At 42.4% G+C, this 16,196-nt stretch overlaps 1 protein-coding gene across 8 annotated transcripts in view; it reads left to right on the top strand.

The window, feature by feature from the left end:
* Positions 1-16,196, top strand: part of mef2aa (myocyte enhancer factor 2aa) — a 126,909-nt gene that overhangs the window by 58,639 nt on the left and 52,074 nt on the right. For 7 of the 8 annotated variants that reach the window (XM_086027635.1, XM_086027638.1, XM_086027634.1 and 4 more), the window contains one exon: positions 5,744-6,008. In XM_086027635.1, the coding sequence (XP_085883761.1) occupies positions 5,955-6,008 (54 nt within the window). In that variant the 5' untranslated portion in view covers positions 5,744-5,954. Of the gene's footprint in view, positions 1-5,743; positions 6,009-11,199; positions 11,354-16,196 lie in introns of those variants that run through there. The other variant, XM_086027639.1, reaches the window with a different exon arrangement.

The raw sequence follows: 16,196 nt of genomic DNA, 5'->3' as shown, positions 1-16,196 counted from the left end.
AGGGCTGGCTTGCCTCTGATCGCCTTAGGCCAACAGCCGCATTTAGAGGTACAACAACTCCTGATGAAAGCCAAGAGCAAGCTGGTGGTGATGGGGGGCTGAGGTGATTGCTTGTTTCCTACCACATGGGTGTCATTGAAACAAATTGTTGAAATTGGGATTTAACTTTTGTTTTGATGCTACCTAAACAGTGTTGACACTGTCACAGTCACCACTTGGATTGTTGTGTATAGAAGTAGCATGGTGGCCTACTGCTGAGCACGTCTGCAACATTATTAGGTTCTGCGTTCAAGTCCGGCCTTCCTGTGTGGAATTTGCATGTTCTTCCCCTCCTTCTGTGGGTTTTCTCCAGGTATTCTGTCTTAGATCCCATAAACATGCACGTTAGGTTCATGAACACTAAACTGTCATTCAGTGTGATTGGGAGTGTGAGTGTTTCTATGTCTATACCAGGGATGGGCGATTTAAATGCTGTCATCAGTACTACTGGGGGGCCACATAGAACCACACACTTTCTAACCAGATGCATGACCAAAATAATATTTTGAATATGGACAAAATATGCGCATACATGCATAATACATGCTCTTAATATATTTCATATTTGATAATACATTGATGGAAAAAAAAACACTATCCTAACAACAACAAAGGGTTTAAAGCAAACTACAAAAAAAATAACCACATGCTGTCATTTATTTCTCCTGTGCAACGGGCTCCCCTGCATAACAATCACCATTAAAAGAGGGCACAAAACTACTGAACAATAAGACAGAATTAAGTGCAAGAACTCATTTTGTCACTTCTGTCACAAAAAGAAGATCCTGCAAATGTTATTATTGAGGTACGATATTTGTTCTGCATATCATTCCAATACGTAATATTTTGCAGTTTAAAACCCACTGTAAGCTCAACTAAGACGTCTGCCAACTAGTGGTGATTGCTGACATTACAACTTAAAACTACAGTCGACTCCTGCATATTCACAGTTTGGTACCTGCGGATTGCCATATTCGCACATTTTTTTTTTCAGTATTTTTTCATACTTGGGATTTTTCCCCATTTTTCCAGGATATTTCCCCTCCATCAGCCACCCGACCCCCTCCCCTCTTTTTTGGGTGGAAAATGTATATCAAATGGTTGTCAGTGTTTCTTGAAAAATTCTTTGGGGTTGTAAAAAAAAAAAAAGAAAATTTAAATCCCAAATTCCTATTGCTGAATGGCAACCAGTAGTGGATCTTATGTCTGGCTCAGTGTCTTGAGAGCTACGTTTCAATCTCTAATGGGTTTTGTCCAGGTACTGCGCATGCTGTTGGGTTCATTGAAGACTCTAAATTGCCCATATTTGTGGGTGGGATAGGCTCCCGCACACCTACCAAAGAGGAATAGAAAACATTTGGATGGATAGTTCATCCTCCAGCACAATGCTAATGTGTACCTGTGACTCATTCTTATATAACCAACCAGATGAGTGCTTTGGAAAGTAAAAAATGAGGGAAAGCTCTCCACCGACCAATTGTAAGCTTGTGCACGTCATCGAGCCTGTTTAATGAACCTTCCAGTAAGCATAATAAGCCCACAAAGAGTAGCCACCAGAGATGAGTCCCTCTGTGGTTGTTTAGTCTCGCACTAATCATCACAATGGTGCTCAGATGGGAAGGGAGTCCCCGAGGTGGTCCCTCCCTTTCCTTCTCTCCAGCTTTCGCCTTTGACCGCAGAGAACATGCAGACGTGCAGAAGAATAACAGGAAGTGGACGGGCAGGAAGTGGAATCTTGTCTACTCGAGGCCTGCAATTGGATTGTGAGGATAAGCAGTTGGAATTCCTGCTGTAACGTGAGCCAGGCTCTCTGGCTACACTTCTTATGATTTCCTCTCCCAGGAATGGCTTCAAACTTTGCCCCTACCCACACCTCCATACACATTTTTTTAGATCAATCTGTTGCTATAGCCCCGTTCCCACCAAGCAATACTGTTTGGTACTAATCCCAAATATCCGACTCAAACTGTGCCACTTCTCAGAACAGGGGGTCTGCTGTTTACGATGGAGTATTGTTCCAACCGTGGCAACGTATCCCAAATTGTTTCAAAACACTACACTTCCCCTTGAAACTCTTGGAACAGATGCCATGTCTGTAAATCTAATTATTATGTATTATGGTATTAGTCATTCTAAAGATACTTACAGCGACACCTAGTGATGTAACCTATTTTCTTTTCTTGTTTCATGAAAGAAAAGCCGCTAGATTGGGTCTTGCTTTATGACAGAATTCCGTTTCTATTTGGGCTGTCACAAACAAATCTTTTTGGAATCAAATAGTCCATCGACCTCTCAAATTGAGCTATTTGGGTTTGCGAGCTGTTCTTATGGATTACTCAATTAACCAATCATTATCCCCGGTGGCTGATCAAGGTAATCAAGGCAAATGCCAAATGCAAGAATAGTGATACCTGCAAATCGAGTGTGCAAGCATGTGCACATCATTATCCCGGCTGTCACAGCAGGGCAGCTCAAGACTGGAGGAATAATGGACGCTGCCATGACATTTCTCTTACACAGATGTGAAATGACAAGCTGAGAGGGAATTCAGGCAGCAGGTGTGCAACACTCTCAATTTATTGCATACACTGAGCAAAACTTAGTCCAAAGCTAAAGCTAAAGATGGCTCTTGGGCACAGAACCTGAAGCGTCTGTTAAGTCCATTTAACATCATTGGCATAAATAGGGGTTTAGTAAATTGTTTAGAACATTGATTAAGTGATCATTAATTTTGCTGTTTCACTATCCCTAATGCTCGGATATGGATATTTTATTTAGGAGGATTATGTGTGAAAAAGGTGCCAGTATTTGTAGAATACTGACGACTTGCAAATGTGTGTATTCAGTTGGATTACTATGAAAAGGTCACTGTACATGGTAAAACGGAAAACCAGAGAAACATTTGATAGCAATTTTTTTTTGTTTTTGTGGTTACTTGAAATAGCTGTTCAACAGAGCTGGGCACTTGACCCTTTTTTGCAGGTCCGACCGCGACTCTCCATCCTTGACCTGGGTACCCTTTCGGCCTCGACCCCCCGCCCTTATTCATAACAATTATCACCCCCCGCCCCATTCTGCCCCCCGCCCCCAGAAAAAACAAAACAAAAACAAAAAGTGCATGACGCCACCGCGGGGGAGATGCTAACGGAAGAGGTTTATTTAAAGACCATTAGCTGGCTAATTTACTATTCAAACCCGCTGTGGACACGCTTCAAACATGCTCAAACGCGCCACTAGTACTTACCCAGCTGCGTGTGCTTACTTCCATTGCGAGCCCTGGGGTTGGTTTTGTCGTATTGTATAATTATTTGGGTCCAACAGACGACAAGTCTGCAAGTATTCAACAAGTTACTTATTTTCCACACTTCCCCTCCTTCACACTTCCTGGCCTTCAAAATAAAAGCATACCAGCAAACCACTACACAGCAGGTTTGCTATGGCGTATTTCCGGAAGTAGGGAAGACGCCAGAAGAAGTGCATGAACTCCACCTTGATGTGCCAGCGTCATCCTTGAGTGCTGCGCGCAGCTTGACTATACTCGTGGAGACAATTTGTTTTGAAACAGTTACATTACAAGTCGGGGGGGCGTCGCTTCAAAAAGACAGCGACAACAATGGATATTGTGCCTGCTACAACCATAAAGGGACCGAGATGATGCAGTTAATTTGCAAAACGATCTGGAAGGTGGTGGCTAAGGAGGAACGTGGTGAATAGCTTCTTTACACACACATTCGTGACATAACACCCACGCCGCTGCCAAACTAGTTTGCTTTGCAGCAGCAACAAGCTGCGTGGTGCATCCTCTCCTCTGGGGGAAACTGTATGTCATTGCAACATGTGACATAATGGACAGATTAGCGCAGCAACAATTCCTGATGTGTGCGTGGCATGTGTTGCAGACCTGTCGCCAACTGCACGATGCGTAGGTCACGTAAATCAATGCGGCAGTTGTCGCTCGCGCCGATGCGGGAGTAGAAAGAAGCCTAAAAAGAAACCCTGAGATGAAATTTGGCCGCCTCGCGGCCACGTCGCATGTATGAGGGCCGATTAGTGGGCCGGAGTAAAATCCACTCCATGCTTAGTCCATTCCTTTTTTAAAATTTGTCAACCCCCACCCCACGCCCCAAAAATGGGCATCCGGCCGGGCCGGAGGGTCCGACCGGGCCGGCCCCGGCACGGACTGCCCAGCTCTGCTGTTCAATAAATGAGGAACCTGAATGCAACTGCAAATGCTTACTGTAATATTGAATTCATTACTGCTTTAGCATAGCCTATTAAAAGACTATAAGTGAGTTCTGACTCGTGTACATATTTTGATTATGTTGCTGCAATAGGAACAAAACTCTGTCATAAACCGAGGAACCCGAAGAGCTTGTAGCATGCTACTCTGTACAATTTTGAGTAAACTGGCTCGAGATCAAAATCAAGTTAACACATTTTGCTATCCTGGCTTATGCAGGCGTTTGTGACTCCTTAGCTGGGTGAACTCAGTCAGGTTTGCCCCGTCCAGAAAGCCAGACACCATAATTTCAGTTCATCTGTAAGCCATAATGACTGCGTGCCACTGGGAAGTGGTCATTTTCATTGACACTGCCAATTCTTCCTTTGGCTTGCTTTCTTCACAACTACTAACTGCATCTAATTGTCACAGTTTTTTGGCACCCGTAAGGGGGAATGTAGTTGTTCAGACATTTTTTCACTGCTCAAACTAAGTGATTGATCTGGCTCCAGGACAGGGGCTATAATTCTTCTTTTAGGGAGGCAGTTCGGACGGACATGCATGTTCCCAAGGGAACAGTGGCCAGGTTACACGCTCATGTGGGAATATATATTTATACTGTGAACATATACTCCCAACTTTTTCACCCCGTGTTCCCCCTTGCAGCCCAGGAGACTTGTACCGGCGTTAGCCTGGGACTGGGCGCTGTCTTAATCATCTTGAGAACAAAGTTGCCATGGTGGTCAGCTTGGGAAGGTCAATACGATGTCAACTCTCTCTGTTTGCAAGCAGAAATGCTTTTCTGTGGACGTGGTTAAAACTTTAAATAATTGTATGTTTACATTCTTACTAAGAGTTAATGGATAAACATTGTAAAACATCAAACCAATTCAGACAGTGTGACTGTGTCATATGTAATATATGGCTATATTTTTTTTGTGAAGCATATACATCAGCCCCAAAATCCCCCCAACTCTGTCGATTACCTTTCAGAGGGCTCGGTGATTACATGATCAAGAATTGTGATATTACGGTGAGCATCAGTGAGCAGTCAGACGTGGTGGAAATATGCGTGACAGCAGCCAATCATAGTCCAGCTTTCCCTTCTCTACTGTGGTTTGCAAGTTGGAGTAAACAGAAAGTAAAATAAATAAGAAGTTAAAAATGATCGAACGTGCAGCTAAACGCGCTGGACAAAGCAGCAATCAGTCGTGTCATCTTATCAACAACATTTTTTTTTTAAACTGTGATGTAATAGTCTGTTAATGTGCCCCGCTGTCACAGGCTGTCTTTCATTGACTTCAGCTGCGGCTCACATGAGGAGATAAGGCCCCGGACATGTGGGTTTCATACTCGGAATGACATTGAGAACAGAAGACAGTTGTGCTTTGAAGTGCCTAAGGAGACATTACCGAGTGTCATGTTAACTGTGTTCCCTCTCTCTCTCTTGCTCACTCGCTATGGTCGTCTTTTTTTTTTTTGTAGATTGTGCCGGGTGACTGCTGAAGAGCATATGGTGCGTGGAGACCAGTGAAAGTGCGCATACCAGAAGAAGGACTTGCACAATGTGCTAGAAGGGCGGTGGACGTGAAGAGGGTGTGTGTGTGTGTGTGTGTATGCGTGTGTGTATGTGTGTTTTCGATTGTCGAATATTGTCCGTGAAGTGTCAGAGAGACGGGAAAAAGGACAAGGAGCCATGGGGCGGAAGAAGATACAGATCACCAGGATAATGGATGAAAGGAACAGACAGGTACATGTTCAAAAACTAAATTTGTTATTTGGGCGCCGCCGTGCACTATTGGTTTGAACATCTGACTCAAAACGCTGAGATTCGGGTTTTGAATATCTGGGTTGGCCTTTCTGTATGAAGTTGCAATGTTATTCTTGTGCTTGAAGACTTAATATCGACATTGAAGACCTGAAATGGTACAAAGGTGTGACCCTAATGAGGAAAAGCACTATAGAAAATGGACCGATGGATAATAATACAATGCAGTGTTAATATTGCCTGGGAGGTGTTCCAATAGAGAATGCAACCCGGATCTCCTGTCTGTGAGGTAGACATGCTAACTACTAACACGCATGCTGCTCAAAAACAAAAACAGTGCATGTTTGATTCTTACTTTTGATTTTGATCAAAATTTGCTGTACAGTGGTGCCTCGCTTATTGCGGGGGTCACATTTAAAAAAATAACCCGCGAAGTAGGAAACGTCTTTTTTTTTTTACAGTTTTTATGCTGTATTTTTTAAGGTTGTAAACATCACCATTCACATTTTTTGAGATTTTTTTTAGAGCAGGTCACACTGACCCATGAACAATGTTAATAAATGATAATAAATGATCACAACAGGAAACAAACATCTGGAGGAAATATGTATAAAATACATATTCAGTTTCATACAAATAACGATGACAAATTTTTGACGTAACAAATTTAATTTTAATGAACAACATGAGACATGGTAAGGGAGAGATATATTCAAATTGGTCACTGTAAAAAATGCAGGCAGTCAATTATGACACAATACGGGTTCGTACGCTGTAAAAAACAGCATACAAAATAGCACTGTAACAAAATCCATGTTGTAGGGAATGCACGAAAGGTGAACCGCAATATAGCGAGGGATCACTGTATGTGCAAACTTGGGCACTGTTCTGATCCATTGAAGTTTACCCAAGCTGATTTGGGGCAGGAGGCAGTGCCGTGGCCCGATAGCCAGTATGTTGAACGGCCTAATTTAAATTTCACATAAAATACATAAATAAATAACAGAGTAGAAAACTCATTCGCTGTCAACTGTCACAAAATTAGGTTATAGTTTGTAGTGTTTATACGGAATATTAAGAAGTAAATTTCTTCTTTATCAAAGTAGACAAAATGTAAATATATATGTATATATGATATATATTAGGAAGGTCTGCACTCAGTGCTCTTAATGTACATGGTACATTGATGATATGATTTCCAAAGTGTCTCTGTCATCAAAATGCCTTTCCCTACCTACCTACAGTACATCCCAGGTTTCCCTTGTGCCTTTACTTCCATCCAGAGTCCGGCATCTGTCTTTGTTTGCATTGATGTAGAGAGACGTTCCTCCCTCAAGTCTCATCCAGCTCAACGAGGACCGAGACATTTCTTTGTCATATTTACAGACGCGCTTCCCCTGCCACCCTGCAATTTCAGCCAGAAGAATTGTTGAGGCAGCAGAAGTGCTGGGCAGCAGTGGTAGTCAAACCCCTCCACCCCATTTCCCAGGCATTGGCAGTAGGGCTGCCAATCCCCCCCCTCCCCTTAACCCCGTTCCACCTCCATTCTCTGTAATGTGTTTGGTAGCAATTAGGAGCGGCCGCGGCACCGCAGCACCCTCTCATTTTGCAGGGCGGGTCAGCGGGGAGCGCAGCATCCTTCTCGGCTACTCAGATCCGTTGTAGCCGCAGAGCTCAGTAATTCTTAGAGGCGCACTAGTTTAAATTTAAGAACAAGGAACTTGGAGGTTGGTTATTGATCAATTCTTCCTGCTATGGGTCGCAAGCAAGCTGGGATCTCACTAAAGTGACTGTTGGCAAAAGGTAGACACCCTGGACTGTACCCAAGTCACTATATATAAAGAAAATGCATCTTTAGTCTATTCTATTCTATTCTATTCTATTCTATTCTATTCTATTCTAATGTCAGGATCCACTGCAGGGAGCGCACATGAAGTGTTGTGCAGTCAGTTAATAAAGGGGGGCTCCAGGGTATCGCAGAAGAGAACAGTGGTTTTGCTTTTTTAAAAGAACCCAACACGGTAAGTAAGTCGGTACTTGACTTGATTATGGATGAATAGAGGGTCAGGCGAAAACCAAATTCCGTCATTGCTTAGTCCATCCTTTTCAAAAGACTTCTCATCCTCCGTCTGTCCGTCCACAAAATGGGTGTCCGGTCCAGGACGGACCGTTTTGTCCCTGGAACGGAATGCCCATCCCTGCAAATGACTGATCTGAATATTTAGTTTGAGGACCAGGACAGTATCATTGGTCCACTGTGATGTGTTTGGTAATTTAATTGGTCCACTGTGATGTGTTTGGTACCGTATTTTCCGGACTATATGTCACTCTGGAATACAAGTCGCACCATCCATAAAATGTATAATACGGAGGAAAAACATATATAAGTCGCACTGGAGTATAAGTCGTTATTCTGCCCGTTGTAAAGTCAATATGTAAGGCAGGTTTATTTGCAGCCTTTGAATGCCCTCCTGTAGTTGTTTGGTGTATTGTTTGCTGACCTTGAAAAGGAAAAGCATACGATATAATGTGTTAAGAATTTCACACATAAGTCGCTCCAGAGTATAAGTCGCCCACCGGCCAAACTATGAAAGAAAAAAAAACGCGACTTATAGTCCGTAAAATACGGTAATTTAATTGCTTATATGCGACAAGACTATCTGGGAATTTTATAGGCGGCAAGTAAAAATTCATAAATCACATTTAAATCTGCAGATTTCAACGCATGGAAAAAAAATAGTGCCTTATATTCTATAAAGTACAATAATTACATATCTTAGCTATAGTTGGGAGTTTATCCCCGCTGACTCAAATGGTGGACTGCAGTCTGTATTGGTCGCCTGTCCAGTTTCCATATCTATATTGTATTTCTATATCTATATACAGCAGGGTTGTCAAACTGATTTTTGTTTTGGGCCACATCATAGGTAGTGGGCCACATCATAGGTATGGTGTCCCTTGGGAGGGCCGTTGTGACCATGAACCCATAGAAAGATGTGATCGCCTTATATTATCGCAACAACAAATTGATGGATAGCTAGTTTTGAAATCTGAAGCCAGTTAATTGTTTCTTCATCTCTTTTTCAATTTATTGTTAAGGAGCAAATGGTAACAAATGTTTGCAATATCTTGTATGTAGTGTAAAAAGTGAAAGAAACATGTCAAGTCAACATACATGATTCACGGGCCACATAAAATTATGCCGCGGGGCAGATCTGGCCCCCGGGCCTTGAGTTTGACACATGTGATATACAGCATCGTAGCTCAGGCTGTGTGGGGGCCAGTTAGGTCAGTATGCTTTTAAATCCAGGTTGAAAACTGTACTTTTTTTCCCCATAGCTAAGAGTTTTAAAGGATTTTTACAATTTTTTCCACAATCTTTTTATTCTTATTTTGTTATTTGTGGGTGGCATGGTTCAGTGGTTGAGTGGTTGTTTCCCAACCCAGAGGTTGTGGGTTCGATACCCAGCCCTTGTGTCCTTGAGCAAGATACTGAACCCCAGTTGCTACTGATGTTGTGCGATCAGTAGGTGAATGTGAACTCAGTGTGAAGTGCTTTGAGTGTCTTAATAGCTGGAAAAGTGCTATACAAGCGAACAACCATTGCACTGTATTCTTTTTTAATAAGCTACTTTGTACTTCTTTACTTGGCTTTTAAGTGTCTTTAACTCATTTGTAAATGCTTTTAAATGTTGTACTTTTAATTATGCAAGGCACATTGAGTTAACTTAAAGGAAAGGCGCTATATAAGTTAAGCTGCCTTGCCTTGACTTGCCAATTGTGAACCCCACTGTGTCATGATTCATTATTCACACGCCTGCTATCTCGCAAATTTTCAAGCAATCGTTATGTTGGCTGGATATTACATTATACAGGCAAGGCAACATTGAGGCCTACTGGAAGAGATAGACCTTAGTCGTTGTTTCCACACAGTAGAGAGAATGCTTGGCTTTTGTTGTTGCTCTGTTGTTGCTGTTTGTGCAAGTATAGTGCTGTTGTGATCATATTACGGCATGATACATTATTTAAAAACACCCATAATGCAGTATAACCCGTTAGTTAGATATTTGTTATTTTGATGTATGGGATCAGTATTTGTGTAATGGTGGCGGCGACTCCGATGATACCAGCTCCACCTACTTCGCAAATCCACAGTTTTTTTTTCATCAATATTGAATGACTTTTTAGCCTGAGCAAAGCGGTTAGCCACCAAGTATGATGCTCTCAAGGCACTTACAATTGTTGACAAATCAGTTTTGAAGTCTGCATTGACTGCACATATTGTTGTGCAGAACGGGCTTCCTTCCTGCGTAGGAATCACTTGTCGCCGTAAATCCATATTTCAAGTAGGTCTTCTGGTATTGTCTGTGAAATAACACTCCATTCACAAAGCTCAACTTTAAGGACCTCAAATGTTCCAAAAGTATGTTATAGAACGTGCAAAACATAACATAACATAACAGTAAGAAGTATTGATACTTATCAACGTATCAACGTATCCATACGTATAGTGCTGTAGAGGATACTGATCAACGTATCGGTACTTGGTATAGGCATAAAAAAGTATCACGATACATCCCGGTATGATATTTTTTCCCAGCCCTACTGAATATACTGTTTGACTTGTAAGTTTGATCGAGGCTGGTTTTCACGTTTTTCTCTCGAGCCTGCATTTCAGAAAGGCTGATTTAAAATTGAAATTGTTGTAAATACAGCAACATTTAGCTTTTAGCTTTTAGCCTGTACTGATGTGATTAGGAATTATTGTGTTAGGCACCATCTGTAATCTTTAAGTGGGCTTGACCTCGTCGTCATCTCAGTTCAGGATGCCGTTTCAAAGTCAGTCCCATGTTGTGCTGTATGGCGCGATGGCAATGCCGGTATACAGGATGTTGCGGCATGTGGCTCAAACTAAGATTTGTAATTGCCGTCATTAGACAGGCTTGGTTTCATTGATGTGAACACATGACAAGGCAGAGTGAAAGTTGCAGGTTTGATCAGCCCTGTTCCTTAAACAAGATACCTGCTCCCTTCCATGGCAGCATACGTCATCATCACTGTGTGTGTAATAAAAAAGTAAAAGTACTTTGTCTACCTTGAAGTCTTTGAGGCCTAGACGTCTTGTCATACACAACGGATATGGTAGGATGCATTGGATATCTTGTCTTCTATTGATGCGTGATATTCCAGCATGCAGCAAAGCACCACTCATCAAGCCAGATTGTCACACTGATTGCCAATCAATGCTACATAATGACCGTCCAGCAGCATCGGCAATGCTTGATTCTTCTCCTTCACGGTGATCGTGAATGTGACCTTTTTGACTGGTAAATAGAACAAATGTCAGTAGAGGCAGTACTGTTAACTTGTTCCATATTGGAAGAATTGTGCCAAGATGCTAAACAGTAATTGTAGGTATTTCTGTTTTATATGTTTGTGGCTCCAAAATCCAAGTTTGGCAAAGGCTGGTGTTCCCATTTTTGATCTTTAACCTATATTTGCTGTTCTTCCTGTTTGTTGGTCTTTGAGGTCGTTGAGCTATTTTTCGTTGTCTCAAAGCAAAGTTCAGGAAAACCTGATTTTGCTATTCGACCTGGACCAAAATTTGTGAAAGGTCGTATTCACGTTACCCTCTTTTTTGGTCTCAAACCAAAGTTTGGGAAATGCCAGTCTCATTTTCTGTCTGGCTTGGGCACAAATGCACTGCAAGTTTATGAAGAGGTGGCCTTTGGTTTGTCCTGTTATTGGTCTCAAGGTTCACTTTGGCAAAGGCTGATCGTCACATTTGAGTAGTTTATGGTCTACAACCTAAAGCCTGGTTCACACGGCAAGATAATGGGCCCGATTTTAGCCACGAATCCCAACCCCCCCGACAATTGTAGGTCGGGCCAATTTTTGTAATGGCTCCAAAAATAATCTTAGCAGATTATCCTGCCGTGTCTGGTGTGCGTAGCCTGATCTCGGCCGCTCTCTCGGATGTCCGATCTCAAATCGGGGATATTCAACATGTTGGATTGTTTTGGGCCCGACTTCACATCGTGTGTGCTGTGCCCCGAGGACAAACCAGAACACAGCCGGTTGACAGTGACGTGTAGCCAATCAGAACGCGTGGTGGCAAAGCGGCGAAAAAGCGCGGTGGTAATCCAGAATGAAAACTGTCATGGCGCAACAGATGACCACATGTTTTTTTGGCTCTAACTTAAATTTGAGAAAATCTCAAAGTTCAAGTTGTATTTACTCCAGGTGCATTTGCCATGTATTGACTCTTATTTGTCTTGTATCATGTCACATTCTGTATGTAACCATGTAACATTCTCATCATGGATCTGTAATTTGCAAATTGGCATGACATGGCATTCATCTCCTTTCAAGATCAGTTGAGGATACCCTTTCAAGGTCATTCCCACCCAGGACAAGACCTTTACACCTTCATTTGTCCACATGGTGATCCTGGGGGCTTGTTACTGTCTCCAGCAGAGATGATCCAGACCGACAGCCACGGTGGACTGTGCACTACAGCAGCCAGAGGGCCAAGGTCACTCTGCCAGCTGGTGCTAGACCTCCCTTTGTCTCTTCTCTTCTCTTCTCTTCTCTTCTCTTCTCTTCTCTTCTCTTCTCTTCTCTTCTCTTCTCTTCTCTTCTCTTCTCTTCTCTTCTCCTTTCTTCTCTTCTCTTCTCTTCTCTTCTCTTCTCTTCTCTTCTCTTCTCTTTTCTTTTCTTTTCTTCTCTTCTCTTTTCTTTTCTTTTCTTCTCTCTTCTCTTCTCTTCTCTTTTCTTTTCTTTTCTTCTTTTCTTTTCTTCTCTTTTCTTCTCTCGTCTTCTCTTTTCTTCTCTTTTCTTCTCTCGTCTTCTCTTTTCTTCTCTTTTCTTCTCTTTTCTTCTCTCGTCTTTTCTCTTTTCTTCTCTTCTCTCCTCTTCTCTTTTCTTCTCTCTTCTCTGCATCTCAATCCAAATGTCTCCCATCAGGGTTGACATGAGGTTCTAATAAGGCCTCCAGCTCCTCACCCCTCGAAGGTTAGCAACTCAGGTGTCTTCAACCATGGCTCAGTCACAGCTGCAATCACAGCCCCAGATGTCTTGTTTGTCTTGTTTGGTGCCTCTGCCTGAGGAATGACATTGATAGACCCTTTGACTGACACATCAACTGTGTGTGTTTGGTGGCTTTGTTGTACCTATATGTAGTGCACATAGTGATGGGAATGTGACTAAATCCTTGATTGATTATATTTAAATATGAAAGGCTGAGCATCAGGGATTGGAGTCTGTGTTGATTATTTTGACAAATTTCCTTTTGGCAAACCTCAACATATCTGAAAACTCAACATTCCTGCCGAAAGTGTAGTGTAGAGGTACAGAATATAAGATCCATGATCCATCCATCCACCGCATCCATCCACATATTAGGAGACTAAATAGTCCTCAGCAGATAATGCTGTGGCTATCGCAGCATAAAACACTCACATTGTGTTTGTGTTTGTGCATGTGTTTTACTTGTTGTGCTTCCCATTTACCCCTCGGATATTTGTGTGTGTTTCTTCCCACAGTCTCCATCCAGATGCCATAGTAAAGGTTTTAATTGTTTGTTTTTATGTATAAATAGATACGATGCATTTAAACATTTAGGGTTGTCATGTGGTCAGAACCACACACCACCTTCAGCAATAGATAAAGTCGGCCCTAGCTATTCTATCCTTTCTTGAATAGTGACAATCCCAGTCATTGATGCCAACAATATAAATGTTTCTAATAGTTTAAACTATACATATATCACATATTGTGATCCCAAAGCACTTTGATATAATTTCAAGCACATCTTACAACATCCATCCGTTATCCATACCGCTTATCCTCACAGGGGTCGCGGGCGTGTTGGAGCCTATCCCAGCAGTCTTTGGCCAGTAGGTGAGGGACACTCCGAATCAGTTGCCAGCCAATCGCAGGGCACACAGAGACAAACAAACATCCGCACTTACAATCACACCTAGGGGCAATTTAGAGTGTCTAATCAACTTACCATGCATGTTTTTGGAATGTGGGAGGAAACCGGAGTACCCGAAGAAAACCCATGCAGGCACGGGGAGGATATGAAAACTCCACAAAGGGAGGCCGGAGCCGGGGATCGAACCCACGACCTCTGAACTGTGAGGCGGACGTGCTTCTTACAACATTACGCTTAAAAATAAATGGTTGCATTGCAGAAAAAATGCAACCCTTGACAGTGCGTAAAAATAGCAATTTTCAAGCGGCAACCTCCATCGTTTATTAGCTGAAGTGCACTGTAGAGCAGGGCTCACCAACTTTTTTGAAAAGCGAGAGCTACTTCTTGGATATTGATTAATGCGAAGGGCTACCAGCACAGCTGGGAATCGCCTAACTGTCACAAAGTTCCTGTCTGCATATTTAGCCGACCCACGTGATCCCAGTTTGTCCCTCATCGGCGACGAGTACTTACTGTACACTTTACATGCAGGTGTCGCACAAGTAGACACATCACCAAATAAAGAAAAAATATCAAATCAAAACAACAAAGACACACTCACATGCACAGCGTGGTGATCGGTGAAATAAAAACAACATGGGGCACATGTCATTGCGTCTGTGGGATCAAAATGTATACAACACAGTTTTATTTTTTAATTTTTATTTATTTGGCTGTGTGTCACCTGCGTGTTACGTGGTTGTGTTTAAGTCCGTTCTCGATACTGTTTGGCTGACTCAGACTGACTGGGACCACGCGGGTTGGCTAAATGTGCAGACGGGAACTTTGTGACGGCTAGATGATGCCTAGCTCTGGCTACCAATTTGATAAACACTTCTGAAATAACTGATGTGCTGAAATAACCTTTTTTATTAATTATATTCATTTGTGAAGACACCAATCATGTTAATGATTTCTTACAATTATTAGGAAACAAATATGCCACACTTTAGATCACTTCTACAACTTTGCTAGAAAATAATGTCCCATCGCGTTGGTGACTGCTACTGAAGAGTGTAAGTACACAACTGGTACCAATGTACTCTAGAAGACCTTCTATTACGGCAGTGTTAGATTATTGTGGTGTCAGTCTGTGGCAAGGAGCAAGTGAAGTGACTGGCTCAGAAGCCGTGCACTCAGCACTCTGCCACTCTGCCACTCATCCAGGTGGAACGAAGTCCCTTTGCTTCGGCATTTTAACACGCAGAAAAACAGATGCTTCTCTCTGTGGCTCAAAGCCCCGTATTCATCTGCTAAGAGCGGACAATTTGTTAATAGTTTCTCCCTTCATGTGAACTACCCTACCCTCCCCTATATGCACGTTCCGCTACGTTAAGCAAACAAACAGACACGCAGACGGGCAGATGAGCGAGTGCAGAGCTCTCAGTGGAGCTGGTTTGGAGTGCAAGGTGCTCTCAGCAGGTGGAAAGTGTCCTGATGCTGGTCTCTGCGCATGTCCACTTGTCTGCCTTCATATGGTAATCCGCTTTGAGGCCATCATCGGGGTGACATTCGCAAAGACCGAATTGCAGAAACACTACGGAAAGAAAACATGCTATATTGATATGTAAATATTTTCAAATGAGGCACGTCTTTTCCATACAATTCAAAACAGTTTACCGGGGGCCTCAAGAATAAATCTGTGACATGCTACTTAAAGGACCAACAGTACAGTTTCCACCCTATTTTTCTAGTTGAAATAAGCCTGTTTCAGCCTGCAGTAGTGGTCATATCTTTCTTTAGTTTTGCAGTGTTTAAGCTTAAGGGAGAGGAAAAGCATTTATTTTGCAAAATTTCAGTTGCGCAACTAAATGTTTAAAAAAACTCCACTCCCTCTATTAGAAGATAGTAGTTTTAATCCAAAATTTGTTTAGCGAAGTTTCTGCTGCATTGAGCTACACATTTTTTCCTGCCAAGTATCAGAATCACCCTAAAAAAAACCATATTGGTCAAGCCCTACTGAAAAGTTATTTTATGTATGTTCCCCCATTGCCCCTCAGGAACAGACTTTACAACTAGAGAATTTGTGTGTTTTTGTGATGTGAGTGATAGCACAGTGTAGAAAGGCGGTCTAACAAAATGACATGTGTGCGCCACGGAAACAGAACTGCAGACATTCAGGACATAGTCACTTTGCTTGGGGGGCATTTTTTTTTTGCACGGGGCTTAGGGTGGGGGGGTTACATTACCAG

Source organism: Filicampus tigris, chromosome 4, assembly GCF_054856515.1.
Source record: "Filicampus tigris isolate MCC_2025a chromosome 4, RoL_Ftig_1.0, whole genome shotgun sequence".
NCBI lineage: Eukaryota > Metazoa > Chordata > Actinopteri > Syngnathiformes > Syngnathidae > Filicampus > Filicampus tigris.
Note: the sequence above shows the minus strand (reverse complement) of the source record. Positions and strands in the feature narration are given on the sequence as shown.